Raw genomic sequence first — 17,262 nt, forward strand, 5'->3', positions numbered from 1 at the left:
CAAAAACTCTGCATTTTCTGACAAGTTGTATTTTGCAATACTGAAGATGCACAGGAGCCTTAAAGCAGCTTACTCCCCTTAGATCTTGTGATCGTAGTGAACTTCATTAGGACCAAGTTATCCTTAAAAACTGACAACGGATTGATTGTTGAGATAGGGGAGGGAGATGGGAAGAGAACATTATGTTTAATATTTGTGAAAATGTCTGATCTACAAAAGATAAGAAAAGCTGTTATGTCTCATTGAACTGAGTGTTCTGTTGCTGTTTCTGAATTGTGAAAAAATAATTTCCACAGCATTAGATTTAAGAGTATGAGTATGTGAAAGAGACTATTTTTTCATTAGACTGCCTTAAGTGTGCATTTGTAAGTAACCTTTCCTCTACCAGAAGTGTTTTGTGTAGAGGGCTTACAAATTAGACTTAAAATTTCTCTTTAAAAGAAACTCCAGCACAGGCATGATAGGCCGAATGGCCTCCTTCTATGCTATATCATTCTATGATTCTATGAAATCGAGAAGTAGTGGGAGGTAAGGAATTCCAAAGTTCTGAAATCCTGGGAGAGAATACTCCCATGTTGATAAACACATGGGAGTATGATATTGTTGCTGTCACAGAGACATGGTTGAGGGAGGGGCAAGACTGGCAGCTCAATATTCCGGGGTACAGAATCTTCAGGCGAGACAGAGGGGGAGGTATAAGAGGAGGGGGGTCGCAATATTAATTAAAGAATCAATTACTGCCATAAGGAGGGATGATATATTAGCAGGTTCCTCAAATGAGGCCATATGGGTGGAGCTTAAAAACAAAAAGGGGGCAAGCACTTTGATGGGAGTGTACTATAGACCCCCAAACAATCAGGGGGAGATAGAGGAACAGATATGTAGGCAAATCTCAGAAAATTGTGCAAATAATAGGGTAATAATAGTGGGGGATTTCAACTTCCCCAATATTAACTGGGATACTCAGAGTGTAAAAGGCTTAGAGGGTACAAAATTCTTAACGTGCATCCAGGAGAGCTTTTTGAGCCAGCATGTAGAAAGTCCTACAAGAGAGGGGGCGGTACTGGACCTAATTCTAGGGAATGAGTCCGGCCAAGTGGAAGAAGTGCTAGTAGGTGAGCACTTTGGTGAGAGTGACCATAATTCGGTGAGATTTAAGGTGGTCATGGAAAAGGACAGGGAGGGGCCGGAAATAAAGGTTCTAAATTGGGGGAAGGCCGATTTTAATAGGATAAGGCAGGATCTGGCCAAAATGGACTGGGATCAGCTGCTTGTAGGAAAATCCGCATCGGAGCAATGGGAGTCTTTCAGAAGGGAGATTGAGACCATACAATGGCAACATGTTCCCGTAAAGGTCAAGGGTGGTTCCAAGAACTCCAGGGAACCTTGGATGTCAGGGGATATACGAGAATGGATTAGGAAAAAAAGGAGGGCTTTTGGCAGATACAAAAGGCTAAGGACGGAGGAAGCCCTAGAGGAGTACAAAAAGTGCAGGGGGATACTTAAAAAGGAAATTAGGAGATCAAGGAGGGGCCATGAAAAAACACTGGCGAGCAAAATAAAGGAAAATCCTAAGATGTTTTATAAGTATATTAAGGGTAAGAGGATAACTAGGGAAAAAATAGGGCCCATTCGGGACAAAAATGGCAATCTGTGTGTGGAGCCGGCAGATGTAGGAGGGGTTCTAAATGAATTTTTTGCATCTGTTTTCACTATGGAGAAGGACGACGTAGACATAGAAATACGACAGGGGGACTGTGATATACTCGAACATATTAACATCGAGCGGGAGGAGGTATTGGCGGTTTTAGCAGGCCTAAAAATGGATAAATCCCCAGGCCCGGACGAAATGTATCCCAGGCTACTGTGTGAAGCAAAGGAGGAGATTGCGGGGGCTCTAACACATATATTCAGAACTTCTCTTGCCACAGGGGATGTGCCAGAGGACTGGAGAACCGCTAATGTAGTACCATTATTCAAGAAGGGGAGTAGGGAAAAACCAGGGAACTACAGGCCAGTGAGCCTAACATCAGTGGTAGGAAAATTATTGGAAAAAATTCTGAAGGACAAAATTAGTCTCCACTTGGAGCAGCAAGGATTAATCAGGGATAGTCAACATGGCTTTGTCAAGGGAAGATCATGTCTGACTAATTTGATTGAATTTTTTGAGGGGGTGACTAGGCGTGTGGATGAGGGTAACGCAGTGGATGTGGTATACATGGATTTCAGTAAGGCCTTCGATAAAGTCCCCCACAGGAGGCTGGTCAAGAAGGTACGAGCCCATGGAGTCCAGGGTGCCTTGGCACTTTGGATACAAAACTGGCTTAGTGGCAGAAGGCAGAGGGTGATGGTCGAAGGTTGTTTTTGTGACTGGAAGCCTGTGGCCAGTGGGGTACCACAGGGATCTGTGCTGGGGCCCTTGCTGTTTGTGGTCTACATTAACGACTTGGATATGAATGTAAAAGGTATGATCAGTAAGTTCACTGATGCTACAAAAATTGGTAGGGTGGTAAATAGCGAGGAGGATAGCCTCAGTCTGCAGGACGATATAGATGGGTTGGTCAGATGGGCGGAACAGTGACAAATGGAATTTAACCCGGAAAAGTGCGAGGTGATGCACTTTGGAGGGACTAACAAGGCAAGGGAATACACAATGAATGGGAAGACCCTAGGCAAGACAGAGGGTCAGAGGGATCTTGGTGTGCAAGTTCACAGATCCCTGAAGGCGGCGGAACAGGTAGATAAGGTGGTAAAGAAGGCATATGGGATACTTGCCTTTATTAGCCGAGGCATAGAATATAAGAGCAAGGAGGTTATGATGGAGCTGTATAAAACACTGGTTAGGCCACAGCTGGAGTACTGTGTGCAGTTCTGGTCGCCGCACTACAGGAAGGATGTGATCGCTTTGGAGAGGGTGCAGAGGAGATTCACCAGGATGTTACCAGGGCTGGAGCGCTTCAGCTATGAAGAGAGACTGGGAAGATTGGGTTTGTTTTCCTTGGAGCAGAGGAGGCTGAGGGGGGACATGATTGAGGTGTACAAAATTATGAGGGGCACAGACAGGATGGATACTAAGGAGCTTTTTCCCTTCGTTGAGGGTTCTATAACAAGGGGGCATAGATTCAAGGTAAAAGGCGGGAGGTTTAGAGGGGATTTGAGAAAGAACTTTTTCACCCAGAGGGTGGTTGGAGTCTGGAACTCACTGCCTGAGAGGGTTGTGGAGGCAGGAACCCTCACAACATTCAAGAAGCATTTGGATGAGCACTTGAAATGCCATAGCATACAAGGCTACGGACCAAATGCTGGAATATGGGATTAGATTAGACTGGGCTTGATGGCCGGCGCGGACACGATGGGCCGAAGGGCCTCTATCCGTGCTGTATAACTCTATGACTCTATGACTCTAAGATGGTGCAATCAATCTTGATTTCCATACAGTGAGGATGCAGGGAGGAAGAGGAGCACATGGGACTGCTAACACGGAGCTTCCAAGAAACAGGAGAAGAAAGTTCAGAGGAGCAATGACTACAGTAGTATTTAAATGGAGAAAGAGAAGAAAGATTACAATGGAGACGGGGTGGGGGTGGGGGGGACAGAGAGAAAGTGAGCCAGCGATTGCCTATCTGACAACGAGCTTTCCTCTTGCACCTTGCCAGGTCTGGGAAAACATCCGCAGTTCTTGGTTAAAAGACAGCTTTGGTGTCAAAATGTGCTGAAAAAACATCCAAAGTTCATGCTAAAAATGGTGGCCTCGGTATTAACAATGACTGGAATCTGTGTTGTCTGTAAGTTTAAATGTTGAAATCTTGCCCAATTAGTTAAAATTGACTTGGCCTCATTCCGCTGCGGGTGGACAGGAAATTAACTCGCCAGCACTGCATCCCACTGGAAACTGGCTGCAAGCTAAAATCCATCCCCAAGTCCAAGCTTCTCCAATCTTTCCTCATCACTCAGTCCTCTGATGTAGGATTGCAACAGGAAAATGAGGCGGGAGGCTGGGAACACTCCCTCCCAGCTCATACCATTGACCTACACCTACTGCAGGGGTAGATCCAATTCAGTCCCCTTCCTGGGAAGCCCCAGAAATCCTGGGAAAATATAAATGAGGTAGCGACTTGGTGAAATGGGATTCCCTTTTCCTGACCTTTACGCCCAGGAAAGTGGGTATTCCCAGGGGGGCAACAATCAGGAAAATCACCCCCAGTACATATTTTGAACCCTCTCCACATTGAAATCATTTTTGTCACGTGCTGAGTCAACCTCCACACTAGAGGCTCCTCAGATCGCTTCAGATTCAGGGGAAAACAGCCCATTAGTAAAGTGTCTTGACAAGGATTTTTGATTTACCAAATAAATTCTAGTTTACTCGGATTAAATCACTGCAAAGTGCAGGAATTCTAGAGTGCACATCATTGTGCTGAATACTGCTATGAGCTGATTTCATTCACAGTTTGTGAAAATAAAATGGTGCTCTCTGGCTTTGTTGATGCTGTATAGTGCATATACCAAAAGAAGACTGCTTAACATAAACTGGACTCTGAAGGATAATTAACACTGCACTGAGAGCTGAGCTCTCTAATTACTTTGAGCCACGTGTGTTATTAGTGAAGATCCCATTTGGTTCTCTTTTCCATTATCATTAGTGGCATGAAGGTCAAGGGTATTAGTTCAATCCTGGAGGAATAGCTAGTAAGTTGAGTCATGATAATCTCAGCTTGGCTTGGCTGGTAGTACTATTCCATCTGAATCTGAGGGTTGTGGGTTTGAGCCATCCATCAGGTGAACCATTAGACCTCGTCTGCCTATTCAGATAGATGTTAAAGATCCCATACCACGATTTGAAGAAGAACAGGGAGTTTCTAGCACAACAATACTTCTTCAATAAATACTCTACTTAAAAAAAACAGTTGAACTGGCTATTCTTCTCATTGCTGTTTGTGGGATGTTGCTGGTGCAGAATTGATCTACGTGACAGCATGTAAGGAATCTTACAACACCAGGTTATAATCCAACAGTTTTATTTGAAAATCACAAGCTTTCGGAGGCTTTCTCCTTCGTCAGGTGAAGGAGAAAGCCTCCGAAAGCTTGTGATTTTCAAATAAAACTGTTGGACTATAACCTGGTGTTGTAAGATTCCTTACATTTGTCCACCCCAGTCCATCACCGGCATCTCCACATCATGCGTGACAACAGTCATTGCACTCCAATTGTAACTCATTCCATGAAGCCTATTTCAATGATGTGATAAGGCACAATAGAAATGCTGTACTTAGGCAGTTGAGCTGATCCCTCTGCAGCCTATTACAAGAGAAATAATTGAAATTCAGCTTGACTTTTCTTAAAGACGAAATTAGTGCAAATAAAACACCAGTTAACAGGAGCTGTGAAATAAAGTGATTTTACTTTTAAATGAAGTGCTAATTGGAAATAATAAAGACAAGCACCTCTGTTTACTGATGGAAGCTGTTATAAGCTGCTCTTAGCTGAGAAACTAATCAGTAGCACTGTAAACACACCAGACACTGGTGGCTGACAGTAATAATGATCATTTCTTTATGAATTTTCTCCTAGAGAGTGACGGGCTGCATTCTGTCCAATGTAAACTCTCCAGCTACACCTGTAATTGGACAGCCACAGAATGGAAGGCGCTCCATCTACCAGAACTCTACAATCACAAACGACAAACCTACTGCAGGTAGGTCTCATCCATTATACAGGGGGCTACATAATGGGGAATAGTGAAAGAGACTGAGAAAGTCTTATCAAACATTGATTCAGTATCACAATGTTCTCTACTGCTGTTGTCCTTTACACAACAAATGCAATGTTTGACAGAAGCTACACTCCTGCAACAGAATAGAACCATTGAGTGACATTTCAAGTAAACTACTTGCAGCTTCACTAGTGGCTTGGTGGATAAATTCACCACCTGAGTTACTGAGACATAAAGACCAGGACAGCTCCAGGACTGATTGCCAGTTTGTTCTAAATTAGTTGGGGCATGATTTTGACCCCGAGCTGGGAAGGGGCCGGCGGTGGGGGGGGGTCAAATTGCGGACTGGAAACGCCAAAGTACAGGTTTCCCAGACGACCTTACAATTTTGACATAAGGACGTCTTTTATTTTTTTTGTCGGATTGCCGTCCGACTGGCCAGTCTCATTGACAGGCTGGTCTCAGTCGGACGGGAGAGCAGCCAGGGAGAGGATGTGTTCAGGTAAGTCTTTGATTGTAGGAATAGAGGGAGGCATGGGTGGGCACAGGGCACCGGTGGACATGGGGGTCTCGGACGGGGGAGTTATTCATGGGGAGGGATCGGGGGTCATCATGGGGGTCCATGATCGTTGGGTTTTGGGATCGGGGGTCATCATGGGGGTCCGCGATCGTTGTGGGGAGATTGGGGGTCATGGCGGGTATCCGTGATAGTTGGGGGGAGGTCGGGGGTCATGGCGGGGATCCGCAATTGTTGCGGGGGGGTATCGGGGGTCATCGCGGGGCTCCGCAATCGTTGTGGGGAGATCAGGGGTCATCGCGGGGGTCCGCGATCGTTGTGGGGGGGATTAGGGGGCATTGCGGGGGTCTACGATCATTGGGGAGGGGGATCGAGGATCATCGCGGGGGGTCTGCGATCATTGGGGAGGGGGATCGGGGGTCATTGCAGAGGTCTGGGATCGTTGGAGGGAGGGATCAGGGGTCACCGCGGGGGTCCGTGATCTTCGGGGGGGTCTACGATTGTTGGGGTGGGGGAATCAGGGGTCATTGCGAGGGTCCGTGATCACTGTGGGGGGGATCGGGGTTATTGGGGGGTTCACGATCATTGGGGGGGGTGGGGATCACAGGTCATCACGGGGGTCCGTGATCATTGAGGGGGGGTCGGTGATCATTGGGAGGTATCAGATCAGGGGGGTGGTCCACGATCGTTGGGTGGGGGGGTCCGCAATCGTTGGTGCGTGAAAGGGAAGGCCCAGGAATCCCGGCCCCCAGGGTCGAGATCGGAAACTCTCCAAAACTGAAGATCCACAACCTCACTGAAAGGTTTTAATCAACACCCCGTCTCCTGGGAGCAGGTTGGTCGCCCGCTCCTTGTCCTGCTCCAGTGGAAACCGGAAGTGGGCGCGGGTTGTGGGCACGTCTGAAATGGTTGCGATTTTGAATGACCCCCGCCCCCAACCCACCCACCCATTTTTCAATGTTAAAATCGCGCCCCTGATCTCAGCTGGGGGCGGGGCAGTACATTTACTCCATTTGGCCACACTGCCCAACTCTTTCCTCACCCAACATCCACACACACTGAGACTCACTGTCAAGGCCAACTCATGAAGAACCTTCACTTGACTGAGACACCAGTAGAATGCTAGTACCCATGGAACCATACCCAGGCATGAGTGAGCATCTTCAAAGAAGGAAGTAAAAACTAAAAGTAATCTACTTGCTTTATTAGAAAGAAGCACAAAACTGCAGGTGCTGGAAATCTGAAACAAAAACAGAAAATGCTGGAAACACTCAGCAGGTCAGGTGGCATCTGTGGACAAAACAAAGGAGTTAACGTTTTGTGCGTGGACTGTTTGTTTTGACTTGTTTTCATGCTTACGCCTGTGTCACTATCGAATTGCCTACCAGAAGGTGTGCTAAAGCAGTGCTGCTGACTTCCCCTCTGATTTTTTCTCACTCTCTCTCTCTCTGTGGGGCAGTGCCTGGCTTTTACTTAGTGCTTCCTTCAATAATCTGGATGCGATCACAGCAACAGAAACTTGCATTTATATGGTGTCTTTAACATAGAAAACCCCCAAGGCGGTTCACAGATGGGTTTTTTTTAGAAAAAAAATGGATGCCGAGCCAAAGAAGAAGATATTAGAATTGGTGATCAAAAGCTTGGAGGAAGAGCTGGGTTTTAAGGAGGGTCTTAAAGGAGGAGAGGGAGGTGGTGAGGAGGAGTTGTTTAGAAAAGGGAATTCCAGAACGTGTGCTCTAGACAGCTGAAGGCACAGCCACCAATGGTGGGGTGAAGGGAGGGCAGATGCACAAAAGAGTAAAGTCGGAAAAGATTGAGTTCTAGGGGGATTGTAGGCTGGGAGGAGGTTACAGAGATAGGGTGGGGTAAGGCCATGAAGGGATTTAAACATGATGATGGAAATTTTAGTTTGGAGGCATTGGGGGACTGGGAGCCAATGTAGGTCAGTGGGGACAGGGGAGATGAGTGAGCATGACTTATTACGGGATTGCACAGAGGCAGTAGATGTTTGGATGAGCTGAAGTTTACAGAGGGTAGAGGATGGGAGGTCGGCCAGGAGTGCATTGGAATAGTCAAACCTGGAGATGACTAAAGCATGAATGAGGGTTTCAGCTGCAGAAAGGTGGAGGTGAGTGATGTTACAGTGGTGGAAATAGACGGTCTCTAAGATAGAGAGGATATGGGGTTGAAAACTCATATATTGACAATCGTGGACACAAATCCACATGTACCACTACAGGATAAAACGTGTTTGGAAAGCTATGCGGCTGGGTTCTTGTTACTGGTGAGATGTTTTCATGGAAAAATTTATTAATTTTAATGATTATTCAACAAAGCACCAACTATATGGTGCCCAGTCTTTATATCACTTTAATAATACCATTTAATGTTAATAATAATAATGGGCTAATGTGATAATTCATTGTGTAAATGCAGAATTGCAACAAGTTTATAAATAATTGATACTGTAGAACATGTATTATTAATTTGGAATAAACACTGATTGCTAAACATTGTGTTAATGTTGGCAGTACAATTGGTTTCAGCAATGATGATTTATCATTCTGAACACTATCAAGCTCTAATGTAGGTTATTAATCCAGCAATAAATTAGAGCCCTGTATTTGCGTTTGCTTAACTTCATCTTCAAATCATTTAAAAAGTATGTTACATTCCCTTCCTCTCTTCCCCCATCTGCTCTGTCTTTCTTTTGTCTTCTCTATCTCTATTATCCCTTTCCATGATCCCTCTCTGTGCCTTTGAAATTCCTCCAACCCTATTATGTATTTATCTCTGTATATTTATTCACCTACTCACAAATTTCCTGTGGTGTTGCTCAACAGGAAAAGAAAGGAAAGGACTTGCATTTATATAGCACCTTTCACAACCACTGGACCTCCCAAAGCACATTACAGCCAATGAAGTACTTTTGAAATGTAGTCACTGTTGTAATGTAGGAAACACAACAGCCAATTTGCGCACGGAAAGGTCCCACAAACAACAATATGATAAATGACCAATTAAACTGTTTTAGTGGTATTGCTTGAGGGATAAATATTGGCCAGGACACCAGGAGAACTCCCCTGCTTTTCTTTGACTAGTGACATGAAACCTTTTGTGTCCACCTGAGAGGGCAGACGGGGCCTCGGTTTAACGTCTCATCTGAAAGATGGTACCTCTGACAGTGCAGCACTCCCTCTGTACTGCGCTGAAGTGTCAGCCTAGATTATGTGTTTAAGTCTCTGGAGTGGGACTTTAACTCACGATCTTCGGACTCAGAAGCGAGAGTGGTACCACTGAGCCAAGACTCGGGTGAGTCAGAGAATTAACTGTTTTGTAAAATTAGTGGCATTTATGCCATGTGGAGGATAACATCAGGGCTATTGACTTACAGTGACTGAATAAGTCAAATATCTGTTTTTTTAAATGGTATTTTGGGATTTGTACTGGTGCTTTGTCAATTGAATTCCACAACGTTGTCCATTGTTCTGTGAAAACTGTAAATGAGTGGCCTTCATTTTTTTATATACTAGTCAAACCCCAATGGCATTGTACATAGGGTCAGGATCAAGTGAATTCTTCAGATGAAGTGGGGTTAGAGAGCAGGGAATAATTGGACCTAATTACATAATTACACTACCATTTTAAAGTCATACGTTCTATCCTTTTATACTCCATTATAAATTCCTATGCCCACATTAGTAATGAAAATAGCTATTGTAAACTAGTCACACTATAATTACACCCTCTCACTATTATTGGTGTTGTGATAAAAGTGGCTATATACTTGAAAAGGAAAAATTTGCAGGGCTATGAGGAAAGGACATGGGAGTGGGACTAATTGGATAGCTCTTTCAAAGAGCTGGCGCAGGCACGATGGGCCGAATGGCCTCCTGTGCTGTATGATTCTATAGTACCACTTACACCTGTATGTGTTGCTGTGATAGAAGTTTCAAAATTCATTGTCATGTGTTAGCTGCTAAAACAATAGCTGTTATAAAGTATAGTAAGAGTTAATCTTACGTATAAAAAAAAGATTGAGTCTACATGATTGAGTCGTAGAATTTGAGTGTAGTGCACGGCGATAGTCGTAGAATTTGAGTGTCGTGCACGGCGATAGTCGTGGAATTTGAGTGTAGTGCACGGCGATAGTCGTGGAATTTGAGTGTCGTGCATGGGGAGATAGTCGTAGAATTTGAGTGTAGTGCACGGCGATAGTCGTAGAATTTGAGTGTAGTGCACGGCGATAGTCGTAGAATTTGAGTGTAGTGCACGGCGATAGTCGTAGAATTTGAGTGTAGTGCACGGCGATAATCGTAGAATTTGAGTGTAGTGCACGGCGATAGTCGTAGAATTTGAGTGTAGTGCACGGCGATAATCGTAGAATTTGAGTGTAGTGCACGGCGATAGTCGTAGAATTTGAGTGTAGTGTACGGCGATAGTCGTGGAATTTGAGTGTAGTGCACGGCGATAGTCGTAGAATTTGAGTAGTGCACGGCGATAGTCGTAGAATTTGAGTGTAGTGCACGGCGATAGTCGTAGAATTTGAGTAGTGCACGGCGATAGTCGTGGAATTTGAGTAGTGCACGGCGATAGTCGTGGAATTTGAGTGTAATGCACGGCGATAGTCGTAGAATTTGAGTGTAGTGCACGGCGATAGTCGTGGAATTTGAGTAGTGCACGGCGATAGTCGTGGAATTTGAGTAGTGCACGGCGATAGTCGTGGAATTTGAGTAGTGCACGGCGATAGTCGTGGAATTTGAGTGTAGTGCACGGCGATAGTCGTGGAATTTGAGTGTAGTGCACGGCGATAGTCGTAGAATTTGAGTGTAGTGCACGGCGATAGTCGTAGAATTTGAGTGTAGTGCACGGCGATAGTCGTGGAATTTGAGTGTAGTGCACGGCGATAGTCGTAGAATTTGAGTGTAGTGCACGGCGATAGTCGTAGAATTTGAGTGTAGTGCACGGTGATAGTCGTGGAATTTGAGTGTAGTGCACGGCGATAGTCGTAGAATTTGAGTGTAATGCACGGCGATAGTCGTGGAATTTGAGTGTAGTGCACGGCGATAATCGTAGAATTTGAGTGTAGTGCACGGCGATAGTCGTAGAATTTGAGTGTAATGCACGGCGATAGTCGTAGAATTTGAGTGTAGTGCACGGCGATAGTCGTGGAATTTGAGTGTAGTGCACGGCGATAGTCGTAGAATTTGAGTGTAGTGCACGGCGATAGTCGTAGAATTTGAGTGTAGTGCACGGCGATAGTCGTGGAATTTGAGTGTAGTGCACGGCGATAGTCGTGGAATTTGAGTAGTGCACGGCGATAGTCGTGGAATTTGAGTGTAATGCACGGCGATAGTCGTAGAATTTGAGTGTAGTGCACGGCGATAGTCGTGGAATTTGAGTAGTGCACGGCGATAGTCGTGGAATTTGAGTAGTGCACGGCGATAGTCGTGGAATTTGAGTAGTGCACGGCGATAGTCGTGGAATTTGAGTGTAGTGCACGGCGATAGTCGTAGAATTTGAGTGTAGTGCACGGCGATAGTCGTAGAATTTGAGTGTAGTGCACGGCGATAGTCGTGGAATTTGAGTGTAGTGCACGGCGATAGTCGTAGAATTTGAGTGTAATGCACGGCGATAATCGTAGAATTTGAGTGTAGTGCATGGCGATAGTCGTAGAATTTGAGTGTAGTGCATGGCGATAGTCGTAGAATTTGAGTGTAGTGCACGGCGATAGTCGTAGAATTTGAGTGTAGTGCACGGCGATAGTCGTGGAATTTGAGTGTAGTGCACGGCGATAGTCGTAGAATTTGAGTGTAGTGCACGGCGATAGTCGTGGAATTTGAGTGTAGTGCACGGCGATAGTCGTGGAATTTGAGTGTAGTGCACGGCGATAGTCGTAGAATTTGAGTGTAGTGCACGGCGATAGTCGTGGAATTTGAGTGTAGTGCACGGCGATAGTCGTGGAATTTGAGTGTAGTGCACGGCGATAGTCGTAGAATTTGAGTGTAGTGCACGGCGATAGTCGTGGAATTTGAGTGTAGTGCACGGTGATAGTCGTAGAATTTGAGTGTAGTGCACGGCGATAGTCGTAGAATTTGAGTGTAGTGCACGGCGATAGTCGTAGAATTTGAGTGTAGTGCACTGGGGAATAGTCGTACTTTGCAGCATAAAGATCAGCCAATACTAAAAGCACAAATTATATAAACATTCATAAAAGAAGAAAGTCCATGAAGAAACTTCATATTAAGTAAAGTATAAGAGTCTCTGATAATTGTCAAAGTTCTAATTCAGAATAGTAAATTCAACCTGTTTTATATTTTCACAAAGCTTCTGTATCAAACAGGAAGTGAAACTGAGCTTTTCATTCTAATTAGATATTTAGATTTCAGACGAACTGTTGTCCTGCTTGAAACTCCTGTTAACCTCCTAAGTATCAGCATTTCATGTTAATACTTTGTGGAGGTTCTCAGACAAACCTATAAGTTTATATGCGTATATAATTAAGAAGCCAAATATTAGATGCCTAACTACAAAGGTGCATATCCTGGATGATTGGACCATCTGCATGTCAGTATCAATCATAAATAATCTTTGTAATGGAGCAAACTAGTTCTTTCATATCAAAGGAACAATGCTGCTAACTAAATTAAAGAAATGGGCCACTTTTTTTTAAGTAAACGATATGTAAACGTAGTTCAAACGTAATTCAAATGTTGCTGCAGAAATTAATAACATGTTAAACATTTGTAAGGAGTCGCACAACACCAGGTTGTAGTCCAACAGCTTTATTTGAAATCACAAGCTTTCGGAGCTTTGCTCCTTCGTCAGGTGATTTCAAATAAAGCTGTTGGACTACAACCTGGTGTTGTGCGACTCTTTATATTTGTCCACCCCCGGTCCATCACCGGCATCTCCACATCATGTTAAACATTGTTATCAAATATTTATGTATTGGTTATAGTTCTGGATTTACAGCTTAACTGAAATTCGTTCCGCTATTGGATGATGTTTTATTAACTGCATGTTAGCTAATTATAGTAATTTTCTCTCGGAGGAGATTACTTTTGGTAAGGTGGAATTCCATAGCACCAGTAACGTTTAGTGCATCGCCAAGGGGTCATATATGAGACACGGAGTGAATGTTGGTAGAGCAGCACAGCTGAACCTAGTCATTCACACATGCATTTTATAGCAGGGGTCACTTGGAATACAAACTGGAATGGCTGATAACCCTCCCTAGATTGGGGCACCTAGGCAATCTGTAGTGCCCCTATCACCATACTGGCTGAGATTAGCCAATTCTGAACCTATGACTTCCCTGCTACGTATGGCTCAGAAGCTCACTGGACAGTGCACTTTCCAACTGAGCTTAGGGGGGACCCGACAGTAGAACTGATTTACTATAGTGTCGATTAAAATTAGGTTTTTTGCAGAGAAACTTGGCCATGAAAATATACTTATCGTGAATATTTAAACTGAATGCAGTACAGAGTTTAGAGCATTTTTTTTGGTCACAAATGTACATACAGTGAGAATGTCCATAACTCCCATTTCCCATCCCTGCCAATGACCTTTACTGTAATTGCAACAATTTGATAATAGTGTAATTAAATAACTGCTAATTACTATTGCAACTAAATTACAACTTTATTTTGTATAGGTACTAGTTAAGATCAGATGCATGATGTGAAATGTTACCAGTACATTCATTTACTAATAAACTCTCAGTGATCAATGTTTATTAAGCTATGGTTGCTCAAATCTTCTTCCCAAACCAAAAGCTGACCTCTTTTTAGACAGTCTCAGTTGCAATTCCCAGTTACAGACAAAAAATTTCTAAGATCATGATTATCACCAAGGTTTCAAAGTATTTAATTAAATGCAATAATGTGCCGTACAAATATGTCACATGGCAGCATGCAGATAATTGCTGTGGAAATTAAACTGCGGGTAGCGATGATCAATGGTATATTTGAATTCTGCTGGTGAATTACCAATTATTTAAAATTTAAACAAGCCTTGGTTTATTGTGTGAGTTTAATTCCTCTGAATTGTGGGGTGGATGAAGCCATGTTCTATGGCGGGTCAACGGGGGCAAATGTCTCCCAGTGTCTAAAACGTAAATAAATGCAATAATTGAAGTTCTTTATTTCTATTAGATTACCACCTAGCCTGATTATTGTTTTATTTTGATTATCACTTTTACATGTAATTGCTGTCTCCCTGTGTTTTTTTCTTAACAGCAGTGATGCTGCCACAGAATGTTGAGGTGTGAGGCTGACTAAAACTGCTTTTCTAATGAGGATGTTTTTTGAGGGTGTATAGCTTGGGATTGGAGGGAAGTTCTCTAATTTGTATATGGCTGACACTATGGGTACAACTTCAGTACCCACCAGAGCAGAGGATGGGGGGTGAGGGGTGCAGTGCACCACATGGTAGCTGCTCGTTCTTCAACTGATAGCTTTGGCCCAACAGAAATTTTTTCAAAGGGCCTATTGGCCCACTTACAATCTGTTCCCATGGATGCCTGTTTTTTTCAGGGATCCAGGACTGGACCCTCAGGTTGGTGCCGCTTATGCCTGGCCAAGGGACACCACGCCTCATTGAGCTTGGTGTGGTAACCACTCAGTATGACCGAGATCTGGGGTTAGGAAATTCCTATCCTAGGAATTCCCTTCCCTTGCTCCAAATAGGACCCTGCTCTACAAGTAGAGACCAGGACCTAATTTTCAGCCCTTCCACTACACTGTGGCCGAATTATGCCGGGACTGCAGATTTTTGGCCCGTAGAGTCTGTAATATAGGATGAAATTATTAAGTACTTGAAGAACGTGAATTAATCATGATCAGTTAGCATGGATTTCTAAAAGTCGTCATGCCTGACCAAATTTATAGAATTTTTTGAAGAACCAACAAATTGGGTTGTGGCAAGGTAGTGATAGTTTGCTTCCAGGGTTGGTGAGGTGGTGATGAGAGGGCACAAATTGGAGATGGTCACAAAAAGAATCAAGGGTGCGTTTTGAAAAAATGTTTTTACACAGAGGGCGGTTAGAATGTGGAATTATCGACCACAAACTATTGTTGAAGTGTAGCCCATAAAATCATTTAAAAGGGAATTAGTTAGTTGCTTGAAAAGGAGGAATATTAAAGGGTACGGGGACCAAGCAAGAGAGTGGGATTAGACTAGTTGGGTGATGTGGAGAATAACATTGGCACAGGCTTAATGAGCCAAATGGCCTGTTTCTGTGCTGGAAGCCATTGTCTACAGTCCCCGCCACAAACTCCATTCTCTAACCACCGACTCCATCCCTCTCCCTGGCCACTGTCTGGGGCTGAACCAGACCTTTCGCAACCTTGGTGTCCCATCTGACCCTGAGATGAGCTTCTGACCACATACCCGTTCCATCACCAAGATCGCCTACTTCCACCTCCGTAACATTGTGTGTTTCCGTCCCTGCCTCAGCTCATCTGCTATTGAAACCCTCATCCATGCCTTTGTTACCTCTAGACTTTGCTATTCCAATGCTCTCCTGACTGGCCTCCCATCTTCCACCCTCCATAAACTGGAGTTCATCCAAAACTCTGCTGCCCATATCCTAACTCGCACCAAGTCGCGTTCACCCATCACCCCTGTGTTCGCTGACCTACATTGGCTCCCATTCCAGGAACGCCTTCATTTTAAAACTCTCATCCTTGTTTTCAAACCCCTCCATGGCCTCGCCCCTTCCTATCTCTGTAACCTCCTCCAGCCCAACAACCCTCCGAGATCTCTGCGCTCCTCCAATTCTTGCCTCTTAAGCATCCGCGATTTTAATCGCTCCACCATTGGTGGCTGTGCCTTCAGCTGCCTAGGCCCTAAGTTCTGGAATTCCCTCCCTAAACCTCTCCTCCTCTCTACCTCTCTCTCCTCCTTTAAGACACTCCTTAAAACTTTTGGCCACCTGAGCTAATATTTCCCTATGTGGCTCGGTGTCAAATTTTGTTTGATAACCCTCCTGTGAAGCACCTTGGGATGTTTTACTATGATAAAGGTGCTATATAAATGCAAGTTGTTGTTGTAGAATATTCCATGATTCTCTGAATAGCAACTTGCTGACTCCCAATTACAGAATTCTGGCCTCAGCTAATCCATTCTAATTGTTGATCACCATCTGTGAAAAGACATATTTGCTGGTGTTTGACCTAAACTCACCCTTTACAGCCTTCTCTCTTTACCTGTGACCTTTTGCTCTTTACGTATCCATGGTGAGGAACTGTAATCATTAACTGGAAAGGTGCAAGTTGGCAACATGTGCTCTAAGTCGCACTCTCACCCTATCTACATCGTCCATCCATCTCTGGCTACCAAATTAGGTCCAATGTTTGAGACAGTTTGTACTGTACAAGTAACCTCATTGTTACTTGTTCTTGTTGTCCACGTGCAAGTTTTATTCTCGATTGCTTTTTGTAGTAGATTTGAATTTTCCTAAGCGCCATACTGAGAGTTTGTATATCATCAGGTCTACCAAGTACAAGGTTAATTCATGTAAGGTATAAATCTTGATTGGTGACCTGCATGTTTAAAACGCTCGTATGATATTCTTGTGTGTGCTATTTTTATGCTTGGATTATCTCATTAATTTAAAATGGATTAACAGCTATGTGAAAATATCACACGTGGGAATGCAATATGAGCTCGTTAAATGTCTGCATGTGAAGTCTACGATTGGGATTTCTACCCTTTATTGTCAGATTCAGCCCTCAGAGGAGATTTTCACTTCTTTCCTTTTTGTAGTGTCTCGGGCAGCAGTCAATGAAATCTGCATTTATATTACAGAAACACTTCTAGAGCCCAAGGGTGCTGCTGCTGTGGAAACCTCTCAGTTTATCTTTTAGAACAGATTCTACAGCACCATATAAACAATTCATAACTTTATTTACAGGACTCTGGATGTTGCCCTAGTGGGTGGGGAATTTCTATACAGACCAATAAGGGGGTAGGGGGAAAGAAACTCATTGCTGGTCTAGACAGGTGGGCGGAGTTGCTCAGCCTG

General features: G+C 44.1%; 1 protein-coding gene across 1 annotated transcript in view; it reads left to right on the forward strand.

Moving 5' to 3' along the window:
- The window catches only part of nmnat2 (nicotinamide nucleotide adenylyltransferase 2), a 275,260-nt gene that overhangs the window by 242,458 nt on the left and 15,540 nt on the right, over nt 1–17,262 (forward strand). The window contains exon 5 of the mRNA XM_067989728.1: nt 5,572–5,695. Within this exon, the coding sequence (XP_067845829.1) occupies nt 5,572–5,695 (124 nt within the window). The remainder of the gene's footprint in view (nt 1–5,571; nt 5,696–17,262) is intronic.

The sequence above is a fragment of the Heptranchias perlo genome, chromosome 9 (assembly GCF_035084215.1).
Source record: "Heptranchias perlo isolate sHepPer1 chromosome 9, sHepPer1.hap1, whole genome shotgun sequence".
NCBI lineage: Eukaryota > Metazoa > Chordata > Chondrichthyes > Hexanchiformes > Hexanchidae > Heptranchias > Heptranchias perlo.